The 19,347-nt window shown below is 54.3% G+C and overlaps 6 protein-coding genes across 6 annotated transcripts; 4 read left to right on the forward strand and 2 right to left on the reverse strand.

Moving 5' to 3' along the window:
- Window positions 1-841: 841 nt before the first annotated feature.
- A1O3_04703 (mitochondrial processing peptidase) lies at window positions 842-2,609 on the forward strand (the record flags this gene model as incomplete). Its single annotated transcript, XM_007734831.1, has 2 exons — window positions 842-946; window positions 1,005-2,609. The coding sequence occupies 2 exons, from the start codon at window positions 842-844 to the stop codon at window positions 2,607-2,609; spliced, it is 1,710 nt and encodes a 569-aa protein (XP_007733021.1).
- A 1,005-nt stretch (window positions 2,610-3,614) lies between these two features.
- Window positions 3,615-8,069, forward strand: A1O3_04704 (uncharacterized protein; the record flags this gene model as incomplete). Its single annotated transcript, XM_007734832.1, has 1 exon — window positions 3,615-8,069. One exon carries the CDS (start codon window positions 3,615-3,617, stop codon window positions 8,067-8,069), a length of 4,455 nt encoding a protein of 1,484 aa, XP_007733022.1.
- Window positions 8,070-8,309: 240 nt separating this feature from the next.
- Window positions 8,310-9,835, reverse strand: A1O3_04705 (uncharacterized protein; the record flags this gene model as incomplete). The annotated part of the gene is made up of 2 exons (XM_007734833.1): window positions 8,310-9,325; window positions 9,517-9,835. The coding sequence occupies 2 exons, from the start codon at window positions 9,833-9,835 to the stop codon at window positions 8,310-8,312; spliced, it is 1,335 nt and encodes a 444-aa protein (XP_007733023.1).
- Window positions 9,836-11,419: 1,584 nt separating this feature from the next.
- Window positions 11,420-12,600, forward strand: A1O3_04706 (L-fuculose-phosphate aldolase; the record flags this gene model as incomplete). The annotated part of the gene is made up of 3 exons (XM_007734834.1): window positions 11,420-11,975; window positions 12,169-12,301; window positions 12,357-12,600. The coding sequence occupies 3 exons, from the start codon at window positions 11,420-11,422 to the stop codon at window positions 12,598-12,600; spliced, it is 933 nt and encodes a 310-aa protein (XP_007733024.1).
- A 640-nt stretch (window positions 12,601-13,240) lies between these two features.
- A1O3_04707 (uncharacterized protein) lies at window positions 13,241-14,869 on the reverse strand (the record flags this gene model as incomplete). The annotated part of the gene is made up of 4 exons (XM_007734835.1): window positions 13,241-13,415; window positions 13,642-13,979; window positions 14,210-14,638; window positions 14,768-14,869. 4 exons carry the CDS (start codon window positions 14,867-14,869, stop codon window positions 13,241-13,243), a joined length of 1,044 nt encoding a protein of 347 aa, XP_007733025.1.
- A 1,103-nt stretch (window positions 14,870-15,972) lies between these two features.
- A1O3_04708 (uncharacterized protein) lies at window positions 15,973-18,516 on the forward strand (the record flags this gene model as incomplete). The annotated part of the gene is made up of 7 exons (XM_007734836.1): window positions 15,973-16,235; window positions 16,370-16,883; window positions 16,946-16,999; window positions 17,094-17,218; window positions 17,297-17,495; window positions 17,599-17,946; window positions 18,013-18,516. 7 exons carry the CDS (start codon window positions 15,973-15,975, stop codon window positions 18,514-18,516), a joined length of 2,007 nt encoding a protein of 668 aa, XP_007733026.1.
- Between the last annotated feature and the right edge of the window lie 831 nt (window positions 18,517-19,347).

Here is a 19,347-nt window from a genome sequence, read left to right on the forward strand (position 1 = left end):
GGCGGTGGCCTGCCGGCAAGGACAGGGCTCTGGGGCTTGAAGCAGGAATAAGGCAGGTAAGTAATGCTGCAGAATGGACAGTGCTGCAGGTAACGATGCAGGGTGGTTGCAGGCAACCTAGAGAGCCCGCAAGCCTAATATGGTGAAGTAAGGAGGTGTTGCTGGGGGCACGTTTCAACAATACTGTAAGGCGGATAACGACTCCGTAGGTCCCTGGTAATAATGATATACTCCGTACACAAGCAATCGAAGTCACACAGTCGTAGGGATGTAATGCCGGATGAGAATGAGAAACGAGAGACTTCGGCTCTAGAAGGCAGTCCGTCGCCTTCTATACCATGCTCTCTCGGTCTGCCTGATCGTCTGCATTGCGCGATGGAGGCTGCGGCCATCGATGTCATGGGGGCTTGGGGGGCTAAGGCCAGCCAGGAGGCAGACTACGCTACCCTGCGCCGCGCATTTCCTCGTCTTTTGGCCTCCAGGGCAGCAGTTCGCTCACAGCTGGCTCTGTACATCCCAAGGCGATCAGAGGATGCCTATCGCCTCTCATCCCATCCTCCATTGTTATTATCTGGTTCGCCCACAAGCCCATGGCCGACAGAACCGTGGGAAAAGCGCTTAGGAGACGGCTTACCTACCCTAGGCGTCGGCACCTGGTGGCGACCTGAGCCTCTAGGAGCCTATCATCTCCCCAGACTTCGAGGTCCACCGCAGCCGTAAACCTCTTGGACTTCGGGCCTAACTTTGGATCAGTCAACGCCCTCGAATCTTTCTTGTCCATCACCGTCCTCAACGAAACAGCTTGTCAGGTTCAATCGACTCGGCCATCATCGCTGTCAGCATGCGCTCTGCCGGTGTCAAAGCTTTGCGAAATGCAAGACTAGCTACGAAGCCCCCAAGGCCCTGGGCGAGGAACTATGCCACCGTCAAAGATCCTCTGCAAAAAGTACGTCCAGCCATGAGATAGTCAACCTGGTGTAGAACTGACTTCTCCTTCTGCACAGGACCCCGTGGAATTAGACCAAATTACCGAACTGCCGAACGGAGTTCGAATCGCTTCCGAATCACTACCTGGTCCTTTCTCCGGCGTTGGCGTCTACATTGACGCCGGTTCACGGTATGAGGATGAATCGCTTCGTGGAGCCAGTCATATCGTGGACCGGCTGGCCTTCAAATCAACAAAACAAAGATCAGCCGATCAGATGTTGGAGGCACTAGAAGCCATGGGAGGAAATATCCAGTGTGCATCGTCTAGAGAAGCCTTGATGTATCAGTCGGCGACCTTCAACTCCGCTGTCCCCGACACGGTAGCCTTGTTGGCTGAAACGATCCGCGATCCCCTAATCACAGACGAGGAGGTGCAACAACAATTGGAAACGGCCGAGTACGAGATACAAGAGATCTGGTCCAAACCCGACCTGATCATTCCAGAGCTGCTGCATATGGCTGCATACAAGGACAACACCCTGGGCAACCCTCTTCTTTGCCCACGGGAAAGGCTACCCTACATCACAAGAGGGCTTATTGGAAAATATCGGAATATTTTCTACAAGCCGGAGCGGATAGTGGTGGCATTCGCCGGCGTTGAGCATGAGAAGGCTGTCCGCCTAACAGAAAAGTATTTTGGAGATATGCCACGTGGGAACGAGGCCTCATTGTCACAAGTCGATGCGCAACCTCCTACGACCGAGTCGCATACTGCACATGCACAGTATGAATCACCATCGGCTCCGTCGGCTACAAGCAGATTCTTATCCAAGATTCCCGGATTCAACAATTTCTCGACATCAGCACCCCATCACGCAACCGTTTCTCCTCTCGATCCCTCGCTCCTTCAAGCTGCTCCCAATTCCACTCTCACACAGCCCTCTCGCTACACAGGCGGCTATCTCGCCCTCCCCCCTCTCCCTCCTCCTCAGAACAATCTTTCAATCCCGCTATCGCACGTTCATATCGCCTTCGAAGCCCTGCCAATATCATCGGAGGACATATACGCGCAAGCTACGCTGCAGACACTACTCGGGGGAGGAGGCTCTTTCTCCGCTGGCGGGCCGGGCAAGGGCATGTATTCACGGCTTTACACCAATGTTCTCAATCAACATGGGTGGGTGGAGAGCTGCGTCGCCTTCAACCATAGCTACACAGATAGTGGCTTGTTCGGCATTGCCGGGGCGTGTGAACCAGGCAGGGTCGGACACATGGTGGATGTGATGTGTCGCGAGCTGCAAGCACTGACCCTGGAATCTGGCTTCCCGAGTCTCCAACTTGCAGAAGTCAACCGCGCCAAAAACCAACTGCGGTTCAGTCTTCTCATGAACCTCGAGTCACGACTGGTAGAGCTGGAGGACCTTGGCAGACAAGTCCAAGTCCATGGCCGCAAGGTTGGTGTCAAAGAAATGTGCGCCAAAATTGATGCTTTGACTGTGGCAGATCTGCGGCGAGTAGCCAAAAAGATCCTGACCGGCCAAGTAGAGAACAATGGCCATGGAACTGGTGCACCCACCGTCGTCATTCAAGAGGGGGAAGATGCCTCGGGGAAGAAGGTGAAGCAAATACCCTGGGAAGATGTGCAGTCGAGGATAGCCAGATGGAAGCTGGGAAGGATGTAAGATGTCACCCGAGCTGAGGTGTATGATAGATGCCTCTTTGCAGTTGTATTATTATATATCTCCAGCATCAGGCTGGCTTCGGGCGGGCTTGGAGTCTTGCAGCCGGACAGTAACGACTCAAATACCACTCACATTGACCCATACGACGCTTCGACCATTAAAATTGCCCAGGGTATGGTCTGAGGTATTCCCTGCGTTGTAACTACTTTCCGGCGGGGGCGAGGCTGAACGAGGCTACGGCACGTGCTCGGCCGGTGATTGGCCAGGTGCACGGAGGTTTCATCCTCGCTCGCACAAGGCCAGTAGTTTGTTTCTTCATCTCCGAAGAATGATCAATGTCGTCTCACTTCCATGTATATCAAGGAGCAGTGGCCAATCACCTGTATCAGGCCATCTCCGGACGAGAAAATGAACTTGGCCGACTACGAGGGGCCTGACTGGGCTAGTGACACCTTTATCATGCAAGCACTGCCAACACATACATGGCTCGCGTACGGCCTTCTAAGCCTTCGCCATAACAGGCTGTCGGGCCAATCGATCCCTGTCGGGCACGCCAGTCTTGTCTGTTGCCTCGGCAATCCTCATGCAAGCTTTAGCCTTTGCGAAATGAACTCTGCGGCTCGATCTGCAAGAAACTGTGAACCATTCACTATGGAGCAAAGATAAACTGCTGACCAGCGTCACCAATTCGGGACACTTCTTTGCCATATTCCATCTCCCGTTGGAAGCAGCCCTGTCTACAAGTGAGAATTGCCCGGCCCCTGGGTCAGCCCGGCTGTGGCTCGCTAAATTTGTGACTACGCATGATCTTTGGTCCTAGTTGCAGCAGCCTTAGGCTCTATCTGGCCATGGCGTCAACGACTTGCACCACAGGGAGAGCGGTAGGCTCAACCATGGCGTTGCCATTGCTTACCTTCAGCCGCACGCTGCACTCGATATATCTCCAAGCCCAGAGCCATGTTTGGTCTTCGCTTTTGAGCTTCCATCACAGAATTTTACACCACCATGGCTGGTGATGACGCTAATAGTGAGCAGGACCCTGCTCCTGAAGAATCCCATGTCAAGAGTTCAGAGAGAACAGACACGGCTGGGTCCTCCAAGGCTACGGAAGCTTCCAAGGACCGTGCCACGGTCACCGACGGCACAGCACCATCCAAGCCAAACGTGCAACCCGCACGTCTCAAACCTAAGAGAACACCTGGTCCCGTTGACGCTGATGGAACTTCTCATAAAAAAGTAGAGCCCGCTCAACCCGCGCGCCAAACCGCCAGCGAGAAAGATGCAATTCTTCGCCTCCTATCATCTGGTACTGAGTCAGATATCCTGGTCGATATTGTTGCTATAAGAGACTATGACGATGACTCCTCTACCGCATGGACGTTCAACTTTGAGCGCTTCAGGGAGCAACTCCAACAGAAGCTTCCCGAGCTGCGCAAGGTTCCTGGGGAGGCCCACGAGAAACAGACATCTCGTGCAAGCGAAGAGGATCCCGCACGACTCGCAAAGGGCAAAAATGCTGCGGTGGACATAACTCAAGCCCACATTTCCGCCCAAGACAGTCCATCTGGACGAGAACCACATGATCCAAGCAAGCTGCATCCAAAGAATCTATCTAATCTCGGGGTCCTTCGAATGGGCCGGCGAAAGTCTCATGCGCAAGCAGATGAAAGACAGGTACAGGCTGACAAGGCCTCTTCCGTCACTCCCTTGAAAGAAGAAGGCGTCACTACGTCCGATATCCATAACGACCTGAACGTCAATTGGCTTGAAAATCGCGAAATGCTTCCTCAACAGATGCCCTGGGCAAGAATATTTACCTTTGAGTACCCCCGGCAACACAAAGAACGCAGTGCAAAACCTCAGCAGCTTCAAAGTCTTGTATCACGATTGAGTTCTCAACTACAGAATGTCCGACGAGGAGTACATGGGAGAAGACCGATTCTGTTTCTTACTCATGACTTTGGTTTTGTCCTCTTTCTCGAACTCTTATTCTCCAACCCTACCGACAGCGAGGGTGCCGCTCGTATGGAGATCCGAAAATTAACAGCGGCCGTATTCGTATTCTTGACGGCCGCAGACGGTAGCACCGGCAACATTAGCATCTCGAAATATATCAGGAGCCAGAGCATACACGAGCGAGTTCTTCCGGATAGTCTCCCATATGCGGAGACCAGGAAGATGGGCTATATCGACAAACACCTGAAGCAGGTTGAAGAGCTACGGAACCTCGTCCCGAAGAAGGCACCAAAGCCATTTGTCCAGGTGATGATCGATGATGGCAAGCATTTCAAAGACCCGACCGATAAGCGCTTTTTAGCCATCGTGGCTAGGCTGACGAAGGCGACTCAAACACGCCTAATCCTCCAGGCGACAGCAGATGGCAAGGAGGAGTTGCTGCGAAGCTACGAGGAGCGCGGCTGGGATCTGAACCTCTCAGATGGCACCGGGCGAAGCGCGCTTCATTTTGCGATAATCACCCGACGCATGGAAATGCTCTTCTTTCTGTTGAATTGCAAAGGCATAAAAGTCGACGCAAAGGATGTTAGAGGTCAGACTGCACTTCACTATGCGATCAGGATGCTTTCGAGGCCGCACGGGGCCATTGCACTGCTTGTCGATAACGGCGCCGATGCCACGACAAAGGATAACAACGGGATGGCAGTGACGGACATTGCAAGAGAGAAAGGCATCCGGCAGTCCCTGAAGACCTTTCGTGCGATCACCGGCCCGTCGAGTCATCCCGGCATGGTCCTCCAACTTCCAGACCTCAACACTCTCGACAAGATAAAACAACTGGCTGCCGAGGATTGCTTGATGGCTATGGCCGAGTTCTTCAATGTGGAGGAGGACGGCATTGAGACTGAAAAATTCATCATGCAAAGGCCGTCGGTGTTTCAGGCCCTCTACGGTATGTATCCAGATGATATCCTGGAAGTCGCTCGTCGGACGACGGAGATGAAGCAGAAGACTCCCGTGTGTAAATGGCTTCACCTTCCTGCCAACCACACTGGGTGGGTGGACGGCTTGTTTGCCCGGTTGGGATTGGCGAAGGAGTCGGTTCAGGTCGACCAACACTCTGGAAAGACGTATTGGAGCGATTATTTGAGGCCACAGTGCCGTACGTTCAAAGCGGTGCGACAGCCATTGCCATCCACAGCCGACGACAGGCCACAGCGGGGTCTGGGCCCTGCAGCCCAGGTAGCCCCTAATGCACGTGAGGTGCGCGGGACCCTCCTGTACATGCCTTTCCTGACGTCTGAAAGGCACTGCGATCAGAGAGTACTGTATGATACAGTTGTGAGCAATCGAAGTACCTGGGAGGAAGAAGTTTACTACATGCAAGGCCGACAATTTTTGCCTCCAGAGCCCCCTGAAATCACCATGGAGAATGGTTCTGACATCTCTGAAGACGCGGTTTCTGAAACGACACGGCTTCGCGGTGCCCAAAATGACGCCCTGATTCACGAACACGCCATGCCTGCATCAAAGCAAGCAGATAATTCTGATGCAGATTCCTCCGACGATGTGATCGCCATCACTCGGGACGACGAACCCGAGAACCGGCGGCTAGATCCTGAACGCGAGTTGTTCCATGCGTTCAGAGACAGTTTCACTAGTTTCGGGAGACCGCTGCACATCCGCAGGACTCTAGATCAGTCGCATTATCTCATGCTGGAAGATACCACCAAGCGTGACCGCGACCAGGTTGTGCTTCGGCGACAACAGGGGCGGCTGGGGTCCAAGGTTGCGCCTGTATCCGACTCCGCGGACGCCGATGCCGAAGATCTCAAGGATAAAGACCCGATGGTCATGGTTGATCAGTTATGGCTTTGGGTTATAGGCGACACAGTCATCTCAAGCTTTCCACGAAGCTGGCCACGGCCGGAGTGGGAGCACGAATGCGATGTATTGGACCGTCTGATTGGATACATCAACGCGACGCAGCAGAGGGGGCCCATCAAATCCAGCCATGATCTGGCGAAATTGATCATCAAACACTGTGTCGAAGTTTTCAACCATCCGCCACGCGAGGGTCATTACCACCCGCTCTCATTGCATGATGCGTTCGAGACATCTGTTGGCGTGATTGCAGACGATGAGATGACGCTATTCCGGCAGTTCGAGGAGCAGGTGTTCCTGCTGAAGGAATTCGAAGTACCCGAAGAGCAGGAGGAGGATCAAGACGGAACCACCGACACAACTTCAGGGTCATACTATTCCTCTTATTCCTACACTGACAGTGACTCGATTTATGGCGTGGCCACCAAAGAGAGGAAGGAGTTCTCGGAGACGAAAACGAAGACGGTGGACTCCTCAAAGACACTGCATGAGCTTCCGAAGCCGAAGCCGAAGCAGAAGGAGGCACAACAATCGGAAAATCGAATTCTTAACCGGTTGTTCGATATTCAGAGGGAGATTGCGCTGTTGGATGAAGCGAAGGACGTCCACGACGAACTTCGCATGATCCTAAGGATCGTGGGGGAACAGAAGCAGGTGATGGAAGACTGGTCGGAGATTCTAACGCCCACAGCCAGCCCTGAATCCAGGCGGACCGGGGAAAGAATGCGTAACAGACATCTGACAGGCGGATCGATCGGTAGCGACCACATGATGGAGAGCGCAGATGGGGCAAGCGTGTCGGCCAGACGCTTCTCGCCCACTGACGTGGCAGAGGAAGCATATGCCACCATCCACAGCAACCTCAAGGACTTTACACGCATGCTGGACCACGTCACTGCCGCCGAGCAAGGAATCAATCAACTGCTGAACCTCAAGCAGAAGGAGGCCAATGCCCTGGAGGCGCGGTTCTCGCGCAAAAGTGCTGACGCGGCCACGAAGCAGGGCAACACGATTCTTTTCTTCACCATCGTCACCATCATCTTCGGATCGCTGTCATTCATCACCTCCTTCTTCGCTCTGAACGTGACGGCATTCCCGCTGGACGCTTCCACCGGAGAACCAGTCTGGAGATTGCGAAAGGTCATCGGGCTCATCATCGGACTTTCACTTGGCTTGTCCATCCCGTTTATAGTCATTGCCCTCACCATCAACCCGACCATGGCCCTCGTGGTCAAGGGGGCCAGGAAGGTGCAACACCAGGTGTTACTGAAAGCACAGCTGTTTCTGTCAACTGTTGAGGTCCTTTCTTGGCTGTTTCGACACCGGCGGCTCCCGGTCGGGGATTCTCACCTTAGCGCCACGGAATATTTATCTTCCTCTTACATAACCGAGAGCTCAGACGATCGCCGTCGCCGCGGTTTGAGCACGGAAACGAGTCGTGGTTCAAGCCATCGCACCGATCACGACCAGACCCCGGATGAGAAGATTGGATGGGTAGCTATCGCCGGAAAGTCCATACGCCGACTGAGACCACGATTCAAATCAAAACGCAAGCCATCTGATGTTGCAAACGGTCGTGGTAGTGGTTCGGAACGGGGGAGCGTTACCTTCGTGGTGTAGCCCACCCAGGCGGCATGGGATGCTAGCACCTGGACAGAAGGTGGGCGGTGGGTATTCTCATGTGTCGAGGGCACGGGACGGCATTATGAATTCCCATGGTCCAAAGACAGAGTCTACGTCGGCGATCGGGGCGGTGGGTTGGACTTGGGAAGAGTGCGTACCGTACGGACATGGTCATGCGATGCCTATGCCTGCAAGGATACCCTGGCCTTTCTGGACCTCTACATTGCCCTCTGACTCTCACTTGACGCTGTTCATTCGTTGCTCTTCTAGCACGTCCTTTGTGGAATCCGCCACGATCTTCACCAGCTCCTTCACCTCTCGCTCATTGATGATGAATGGAGGAGCAAACACGATGGCGTCCACGGCCGGCGAGCACAGATAGACTGCTGCACCTTTGGAGAAGCAAGTGCGTGCGACGTCGGCGGCGATCCGACAGGTCGGCGAGGTGGCGAACTCGGCCGCCTTGAACAAGCCTAAGCCCCTGATCTCCTTCAGCATGGGCACCTGCTCGCGGAGCTCTCGGTCCAACAGCTCACCCATGCGGACGACATTGGCCAGCAGATTGTCATGGATGATGGTCTGCTGGGTAGCCAAGGCGGCGGCGCAACCGATCGAGTGGCCCTGGTAGGTATGGCCGCTGATGAAGGGATGGCTGGATTGCGACGATTGCATGACCTGGTGAACCTTGGACCCGACCAAGACGGCCGAGATGGGCTGGTATCCGGCGCCCAAGCCCTTGCCGATGGTTTGCAGGTCGGGCGCCACATTGCCGAGTGCCTGCCAGGCATGCAGGGTGCCGGGCCTGCCCATTCCGCACATGACCTCGTCGAAGATCAGCAGGGCCCCGTGTGTATCGCACAAGTCCCGCAGCCGGGCGAGATATCCTCGTGCAGCGTGCACTGCCCCCAGGGTTGCTCCGCTCATGGGCTCGATCAAGACCGCAGCCACGGAGGAGGGGCCGAGCGTGTCAAACATCTCCTCATACTCGGCCATCAGGCGATCCACGTACGCCTCCTCGTCCTCCTCCGCCTTGGCATCTCGGGTGAAGAAGCAAGGAGAGACGTGGTGGAAGGCCGAAGACAGCAGCGGTTCGAAGGCCTGTCGTCTGGGCGGGTTGAATCCGGCCGACAGGGCTCCGAGCGTGTTGCCATGGTATGCGTACTCCCGGCAGATGAAGTTGACGCGCCCAGCCTCGCCCCTGGAGACGTGATACTGTCTGGCCATTTTGATGGCTGATTCGACTGCTTCCGAGCCTGTATGTGGTGGTCAGCACTGATTTTACATTCGACTTGGTCCCATGTCTAACTGAGGGTGGTTGGTTGGGCTGGATGGTGGTTGGGCTGGGCTGGACGGTGGTGTGGCTGTGCTGGGCTGGGCTGGGTTGGGTTGGGTTGAGTTAGGTTGGGTTGGACTGGCTAGGTTTGGCTAGGCTGGACTGCCTCACCAGAACTCAGAAACATCACCTTGGTGAATGCTCCGGCACTTTGCTCGATCAAGAGCTGTGCCAGTTGTTCTGCCGGGTCGCTGGTGAAGAAGGAGGAATGGGCAAAGGCCAGTTTGCGCGCCTGTTGCACAATTGCCTCAATCACCACGGGATGGCCGTGCCCGAGACACGACACGGCGGCGCCGCTGCTGCCATCTAATGTTCGGGACCCATCAGAGTGCACAATGTACACGCCGCTCCCACTGGAAGCCGTGTCATACTCCTTGTTCAGGGAGCGATGAAAGATGGCGGTCGACTGTCCATTGACTGGCATGATCATTTTGGGGAGGGCGGAGGGGGTTGGTGGGAGAGAGAAGGGGGTAGGGCGTCTCAACCTGAGTCCTGATCCTGAGGCCTGATTCGCACCATGCAAGACACTGGACTCGACGCGATGGTATGTTGTTGAAGAGATACAGGAACTCGACGCGATGTTATGTTGTTGAAGAGACACTCTGTTTAATGGATGGTGTACTCTGTATCTGAGGTTCAGAAGATCCAGCGTTGACAGGAAGAAGGGGTGAGTATGTATGTACCTAAGGTATGTACCACCTATGTACGTATGTACGTATATATGGAGCAATCGAACTCTTCGAGATATGTATTCACTGCCAACCAGCGCTTGGGATTGGATTGGGATCGACTGCGCCCTACGACGAGGAGAGGAGAGGAGTCGACTCATGGCGGACACACCCATGGCCATATCCGAACCCATAAACCCTCTATCTCCTATCTCTCTCTGGTGTACAGTACAACCTCTGGACTGTACAGTACTGTAGAGGTAGACAGACAGATGCCACGTGAAGGGCGCAGGGCATATGGCCGGGCCTGAGCCCCTCAGGGATACGTACAGTAGTAAAGACCATCAGCCAGCCAGATAGCCAGCCAGCCACTAAGACTCGGCTACAGCCGAAGCTGAAGTCACCAATTCACCATAATGCAATGCAATGGCAGGTCTTGAAGTGATACTGATTACTGTGCTGGACTGGACTGGAATTACTAGACTGGACGGGACTAGACTGGACCGTGTGTCGATTCGGATGGATCCGAAGCTGGCTGCTTCCTACTGGCCGGGTCTGTCCAACCACGACCCCAGGGATCGGCGTCCAGTGGAGGCTGGGCTGGTACGTACTCGTACTGTCACACTCACTGACAAGGCGAAGAAGGGAATCCGGAATCCTCAGCCATGGCATGTCATGTCCACGGTCCCAGCCGAAAGACGGGACGCAGGGCGCAAGACGTAGGACGTAGGCTCAGGACGCGGGATCTAGGGCCAAAGCGAGGCACAGCTGACTTAAGTAGGTACTGTACCTACAGGAACTACGGTACAGTACTGTATACCTAATACATGTATCCCGGACTGTGTAAGGTAGTGGAGTACAAACATGTATCCCGGATATACGCTACAACCGAAGGGAACTGAGACCCATCAGATTAGGGTAAATACAAGATAGTTAGTGCCTAAGGTACCCTATGCATGTATAACTAACACGGTGGACGGAGAGGAAATTAGGGAACTGTTTACATGTACGGAACAGAGGAATCTAGGTAACTAACTGTGTGCTTGTGGATTGTTCTTGTCTACAGGACAGCCTTGCGTGGAACCTTGACGTCGACATCAACCTTGGACACATACATCTACATCGACATCGACATTGACTTCGATACCAACCTTGGACACCGACCGACATTGACATTGACATCGACATCGACATCAACCTTGGACATCAACTCCGGACACCGACATCGACATCGAGATCGAGATCGACACAATCAATTCAATCGATCTATCGTCTCCCTGCCTGGCTGTCTTTCTGCTGCCTGTCTCTACCCGTCTGTCTTTCTACCTGCCCGTCTCTTCCGCACCATGAGTTCCACCGTCACCATCACCGAGAGCACATCGGCATCTGCGTCGCAAACGCAAACACAAGAGCAAGGACAAACGCAAAAGCAAGAACAAACCCAATTCCAAGTCCAGCTGAGATCGGCCGACGACGGCGTCCTCAACTGGAACGTCCGCAAGGTCGAGGGCCTGCACCAGATCCCCGTGTTTAGCGACAAAGAAGCCGAGCGGACATGGGCCAAGCAGCACATGGCGGCCGCCTTTCGCACCTTTGCTCGCCTGGGCTGGGCGGACGGCGCGTCCGGCCACATCAGTCTGCGCGACCCGGTGAACCCGGACTGGTTCTGGATCAACCCGTACGCGAAACACTTTGCCCTCATCAAAGCGAGCGATTTGGTGCTGGTCGACCATCACGGCCGCCCGGTCCAGCCGACCCCGTACAAGGTCAACGCCGCCGGCTTCATCATTCATTCGTCGATTCATCGCGCGAGACCAGACATCCATGCCGCGTGTCATATGCATTCGCCGGCCGGACGGGCTTGGTCGGCGTTTGGTAGGGGGATCGAGATGCTTAACCAAGGTATGTGTTTGCATGTAGCATTGCATTCATCTTCCATCCATCATACATTCGTCTTCCTATCAATCTTCCATCGTCCATCATACATTCATCCATCTTCCTATCCATCTTCACATACATCCCCCATCCATCTTCCCATCCATTTTCCCACCCATCATATTCGTATCTCATTGACATCTCACCATTCACCACTCAGATTCTTGTATGTTTTACAAAAACCTGGCCGTCTACGAAGGATTCGGCGGCATCGTCCTGGCAGAAGAAGAAGGAGTCCGACTCGCAGAGGCCCTGGGCAAAAATTGCCTGAATCTGATCCTCCAAAACCACGGGTGAGTCTGTTTGGGTTTTGTTGGGACGTTGTTGACTTAGTCCTTCCCTTTCTAGCCTCTTGACCTGTGGCTCTACCGTCGACGAGGCTGCGGCCTACTTCATTGCTCTGGAACGGGCTTGTGCCAACCAGATCCTGGCCGAGTCTGCGGCGGCAAATGGCATTGCGAAGAAGTATGTCGGCGCCGAAGAGGCAGAGTATACGTGCAAGTGTACTTCCACCCCGGGCTGTGCGTATATGCAGTTTCAGCCTGAGTTCGACTTGACGGTGGAGTTGTCGAACGGGAAGGTGTTGGAATAGGAATAGTTTACCATCATCGGGTGTCTAGGTGTGGTAGTGGTAGTGGTAGTGGTAGCGGTAGTGGTAGTGGCAGAGGCAGAGGCAGAGACAGAGGCAGTGGTAGTGGTTGTTGTACTGGCAGTGGGTGGTAGTGGTAGTAGCAGTGGTAGTGGCAGTGGTCGTGACATCTACTGTTGAAGAGTAATGCACTAGTACTACTTACTATAAGCCGGGTACTGTCAAAAGTTGAAATGTTCCATGTTCTCTATCAATGAGGTATGGGGGGAGCCCAGACTATACACGTAGGTGTGCCTATACCTATACCAGCTTCTGGTCAAAGGGCGAGGCTTGTGCCTAGGTAAGTTTGACAGGTAAGGTATAGATGGACAATTGATTGATCGGTATGACCATATAAAACCAGAACCATTGATATTGTCGGAGGGCTTTTGCTTTTTCTTTTTTCTTCTCTTCTCTGGCTTTCTCTCTATCGACGAGACGACGACTCCTCCACTGATGACTAGACCACTGCCATGAGCCCTGAGTCCTACTTCTGACAACAACTCCTCCACTTATGTCCAGACCACTGCTACGAGTCCTAATTCTGTAACTGCAACCACTCCTACCAGTCCTACTTCTGTAGTTGCGACCACTCCTACAAGTCCTACTTCTGTAACTGCTGCACGGCATCCGCATTCACCGGCGAGATAGCCTTGCCCGTTTGCAAGAACGAGCGGATATTCTCCAGTGCTTCTCTGTACGCCCGCTGCCACGCCACGTCGGTCAAGCCGCCCATGTGTGGCTGGATGATGACACGGTCGTTCCCGATCCAATATGGACTTGAGAAAGTCAGCTCAGCTCAACTTCACGTCACGGGGGCTCCAATCGAATCGAACCGAATCCAATTCAACCACAAGAAACAGACAAATAGCCGCAGAGAGAACGAAGTTCACAAGAAACACACAAATGGCCGCAAAGAATGGAACTTTACAAAAACCAGACAAATGGCCGCAGAGAACGAATTTTACATGAAACAGACAAATAGGCAGAGAGAACGGAACTCACTTGATATCAGGCTCGTTATGGTGCACATCCAGCCCGGCCCTGGCCACCTTGCCGCTCTCCAAGGCAGCAATGAAGGCCTCCTCGTCGATGACGGGCCCGCGACACGTGTTGACAATGAAGACGCCGTCCTTCATCTTGGCAAATTCCGCGTGAGAGATCATCCCCTTAGTCTTGTCGGACAGCGGGAAGTGGAATGAGATGACGTCGGCGCTGGACAGCAGTTCATCCAGGGTGGAACAGTACGTGGCGCCATAGAGCGCTTCATCTTCGGCCGACATCCGGTTGCGCTGGTGGTAGATGATGTGCATGTTGAAGACCCGGGCTTTACGAGCGACATGCTGCAGAAAGAAGTATGATCATGTCAGCGATGGCGGTTGTGGTTGCGATTGCGATCCAACAGAATCCTTTGTCCAGCCCTTGACACACGCGTGTGCCCCTGCTGGGATGGAATGGAACAGAACAAGAACAAATTTGCTGCCGTCCTGGACATCATACAACATACAATAGACGACAGACGACAGACGACAGACGACAGACATCAGACGACATATGTCTATTATGCACATACCTTGCCAATGGCACCCATGCCCACAATCCCCAGCTTCAATCCCGTCGGGTCCCTGGTGGGAACCAACGGACCCGGAATGCCGCCTCTCCAGGCTCCCTTCTTCACACTGGTCTCCAAGCTCTGGATGTCTCGAAGAATGCCCAGCATCATCAGGATGGCCATGTCGGCCGTGGCCTCGTTGACCGCGTTGCGGCTGTTGCAGAAGACGATGCCGTTGCGTGACATCCAGTCCACGTCGAACTCGTTGTAGCCCGCGCTGGCCGACCCGATCACCTTGCAATGCGGCACCAGAGGTCCCAGCAGTTCCTCGTCGAAAGGCTCGTAGGGCAAGATGCCCATGAGAATCACCAGCGCGTCAAATGGGCCGTCGGCCGCCACTTTGGCTGCTAACCGCTGCACGGTGGTTTGTCTGTCGCCGGGAGTCAGGACCTAGATGGGATGAACGCCTCGTCAGTCAGAGTCAGAATGCATGGAACGCCTCATCACTTGGCCATCATCATCACTTAGAGTCAGTGGTGGTTAGGGTTAGGGTTAGGGTTGAGCCACTGGCTGACATACATGAAGGTCGAATTTCGACTCGAATTCTCCGAGATACTCTTCTCCCGCCCATGAAGGGTATGTGATGGAGAGCACTCGCGGTCGTGGTCGTGGAGCCACCATCTTGAACGTCAGTTCAAGTCCAAGTCCAAGTTGCTGCGAGGACGAGGGCCGGGATCAGGCACGGTCAGGGTTCAATCAATTCCTCCACACGGGTCACTGGCAACGGTCAATTGCTCATGTCAGCACAGCCGTCAAGGTGTTTCGATCTCAGTTATAAGTTCGACATATGCTGCATCTGCTCGAAGCCAGAACGGATCCCTACTGCACCAAGTACTTAGCACCTGGTACCTCCTATACAGTACACAGTGCATCCAATCACGGATGATGCCGGTCGTTTACAGAGTACAGAGTACAGTACATGACGGGAGACATCCGACCTCAGAAGCCAAGGTAACAGATCCAGTCCGGTCTCCCTGGTTTGGTCCCACGTACGTACGTGGAGCTGAGGCTGTTGAGGTTGAGTGAACAAGTTCCCAGCCCAGGTGCAGTATTGTACAGTAAGTACAGCAGTATCTCTATCTCCGCTCCCGCGTCCCCTCTTCTACAGATAAGACGGCGTCCACACACTGGCACTGGCAGCCAGAGTCGGCCCACTCCGCCCGGGAATAAGAAGACCGGCGGGGCAGACTAGGACTATTCCGACGTCCAGGGAAACCGCTTGGTCGACCTTGAATCGACTTTATCAAGAGCTGCCAGCCTGACTGCTGCCCGGAACGATCCATACTTGATTGTTACAACGTCTTTCAACATCTTACCTTGCTGTAACGAGTCCAGAGTCCAGAGTCCCCGAGAGATTCCCCTGTGCTGTGCGGGCTGTGCTGTGTGGCAGCAAGTGTGGCAGCAAGTCATGTCAGCCTCGCAGTCTCCTTCAGGCCACCCCGGTCGCCTAGGCTCTTCTGCACGCCGGGTCAGAGTGTCGCATGCCTGCATTGCGTGCCAGCAGAAGAAGCAAAAGGTGCTACACTCTCGTTCTTTCCCTGTCTCTCTCCATGTCCCTGTCCATGTCCCTGTCCATGTCTATTCCTCCGCCCAGGCTGACTTGACTGCCTCGACTGATCCTACTGACCCTACTGACTCTCCTACCGCCAGTGTGACGGACAGACACCCGCGTGTAGAAACTGCGTGCGAGCAAACAGAGGTCCGACCCTGACCTGACCCGACCCATGCGTGGAAACGTCGCTCACTTCAGGTCTACAGTCTGCGTCAGCCAGGATCCATCTACCAAACGCCGCCATCCTCGTGGCTACATTGAATTCCTGGAGCAGCACAACACCTCGCTCGAGAACCATGTCGCCTTCCTCGAACATACCATCCGCGAGTGCAATCCCGACCTAGATCTCGACAATCTGCCGCGCAACCGCAACCGCAACAGTGACAGCAACAGTAACAGCAGCCTTCGACATGAAGACGACACTCTCATTGCCACGTTAGTTCCCTCTCCCACTCTCGTTGCTCCCCCCCCCCTCTCTGGTCCTCAACCCTACCTCCTTAACCCTACTCCTCAGCCCTACTTCCTCGACTCCTTGTTGAGCAAATCTATTGACTGGCTGGCCTCTGCAGATCAACAGATGAGGCCGTGGATCCAACCCTAAGGCGCCCGCTGTCCAGTCCCCAGGAGGCGCCTCCATCTCTGGACAAAGACGGGGTTGCAGGTGTAGCAGCAGAACCAGACTCCTTAGCCCCCAACAGTGGCCCCGTGATCGACGACATGTCCAGCTTGGAACTGTTATGTCTGCGATCCGCCGGGGCCGATCCTCATTACTTCGGGGCGTCGTCGGCCTATTCATTCACCAAGATGTTCTCCGCCAGCCTGCGGGCAGTGCGCAAGCAGGCGCCCGGCTTGACCATGTCGGGGATCCGAGACCAAAGCTTTGAAAGCCGGCCTTGTGCCACGCCCGCGCCGCTGCCCAACCGAGCGCTGGTGAGTATGCTGACAAGCGCGTACTTCGACCAGGTGCATCCGCAGTTCCCCTTCCTCCATCGCCCATCGTATCTTCAGTGGGAGGAAGAGGTGATGGCGGCCTCGGAGGCTGGCATGACTCCGAATCCTGTCTACGCTTTTTTTGTTTACGCGGTGAGTTCTGTTCTATTCGTTCCATTTCGCTTACGTGGTGGTTCTGACTCTGACCATGTCAGCTATGTGCGGTAGGGGCCTTGACTGGACCCCTGGCGGGCGCGACTCTCCCCGAGGTACGTTGGGCATCCTAGTCTAGTCTTCATACTAGTGACTCGACGGAGTACTGGTACTGCCGATATCAACCCACTGACGCTGACCGATTGTTAGGGCTTATATGCAGCTGCCGAGGGCTTGTTTGAGAATGTGATGCAGCAGAACTCCCTCGAATCTATCCAGGCCATCCTGTGCTGTGCCATGTACTCGATCCGCTCTCCTATCGGGGTGTCCGTTTGGTATGGAATGATGCCACCTCGCTGCCCTCCACTGCACTGTTTATCACCGTGTGACTCTGACTGACATGGACTGTCCAGGATGCTCTCCGGTCTGGCTCTTCGGCAATGTCTCGAGCTCGGCCTCCACCGCAAGATCCGCTGGTCCAAGATGAAGTCGAATTCGTTGAAAGTGGAACTGCGCAAGCGAGTGTTCTGGTGTTCTTACAACCTTGACCGCGCCGTGGCAATCACGCTGGGACGGCCGGTGGGCATTGCGGATCACGATATTGATGTGGAGGTAAGATTTGGTCACGAGGTTGGGTCGGAGTCAAGACCGACACGCCCGGCTTCAAATCCACCTACTTTTGCTGAGGCTGAAACTGATGAACCACCACGAACAGCTCCCCTTAGACATTGACGACGAATACATCACCATGAACGGAGTGACGAAGCCGCCGCGAACGTCCAAGATGGAACCGGTGACGACCATCTCGACGGCCATCCACACGATCCGGCTACGGCAGATCTGGGCGCGGATCCAAAGCTCCGTCTATCCCCAAGTCGGGGCGGAGGCGACGATCCAATCGTCGGCCCTCTTTGAACGGTTCAAGCGCGAGCTCGCCGACTGGCTGGAGTCGGCGCCTGAACAACTGCCGTCGAATCGGGCGAACAACAACTCGTTCGGGTCGAAAGAGTGGTTTTCGCTCATGTACCACCATTCCATCCTTCTCCTCCACCGGCATCGGCTGGTACAGGACCGACAGGGGGACCAGTATCAGCAACAGCATCAACATCAACACCAGAATCAGCATCAGCATCAATACCGGCACCACCACCCCAACCACCCCACCCCGTCGTCCGTCTACATGGACTGCGCGCACTCAGCCCAGGCCATCTGCATGGTCTACCGACAGCTGTACGTCAGCCAGCGGCTCAACGACACCTGGGGCGCGCTGCATGTGCTGTTCCTGGGCGGCGTCACCTTTCTGCACTGCCTGTGGTCCAGCCGCGACGCCAGGCTGGCCTACCGGCAAGACAAGGTGTCGACCATCTGCACCTCGGCCCTGATCGTGTTGGCCATCATGGCCGAGCGCTGGTCCGCCGTCGAGGCCTACCGGGACGCCTTTGAGATGTTGTGCAGTGCCACCCAGACCATGTTGGCCGAGACCTCGTCCTCCTCCGCCTCCTGTCCGCCCACCATGCCGGTCATCTCGTCCACGGGCCATGGCCACGACCAATTCACTGATTATCTGTCGTACATGACTGAAGTGGGCATGTGTTCGTCGGTGGAGGAATTGTTGTCGAATATGGTGGAATGATGCGGTCATTTGTCCACGGCCACCACGACTATTCACCAACCACAGCCAATTCACCTATGATCCGTTAGCTGGTGACGAATGATTGAATGAGGATGATAGGAGATTTACCGTAGAATGATACCGGTTGAATGAAGAGGATAGAGGGTTTACTGCTGAATGATACCAGTTGAATGGAGATGATGGAGGACTATGTACTTGTCAAATATAGTTGAATGATACATAATAGATGATATATGATACATTACATGTTTCTGTAGATGCCAGTATAGAATAGAATGATTGATATTCGGATTAGCTATGGCTATGGCTATAGCTATGGCTTGGGATCTGAACTTGGTCGTCCATGGTCAATATCTCAAATCTAATATATATACATATACATACAGAGTCTATACTGCCTAGGGTTGCCTTACCTTATAGCCCTCATTATCATCATCATCAATCATCCACTTGGCTCAGTTTTGTCTAGACGTACTGTTTAATGTCGTAACCAAGCAGAACTGGAAATCAGACCAGACCACTCAAGGGCTCAGGCCTTGAACTCTCCATTCTCGAACTGGGTCTCTACTGCCGATGGTGATATATATTGTACTGACACTAACACAGCTACTGATACTGAGACTGATACTGATATAGATTCTGACAAAGACTGATTCTGATATAGACCAGACCAGACCAGACCATCCATCACATCCATCAGGTAACCGCCACCTATCGCTTATCTATATCTACGGATCACATCCGGTATGTACTGTACTGTACTGTATGTACCTTTTCCAGACAAGCCAAGTTGGCGGACTTGGCCGTCTGAGTTGATTACATATTCTTGAC

This window comes from Capronia epimyces, assembly GCF_000585565.1.
Source record: "Capronia epimyces CBS 606.96 chromosome Unknown aczIQ-supercont1.4, whole genome shotgun sequence".
NCBI lineage: Eukaryota > Fungi > Ascomycota > Eurotiomycetes > Chaetothyriales > Herpotrichiellaceae > Capronia > Capronia epimyces.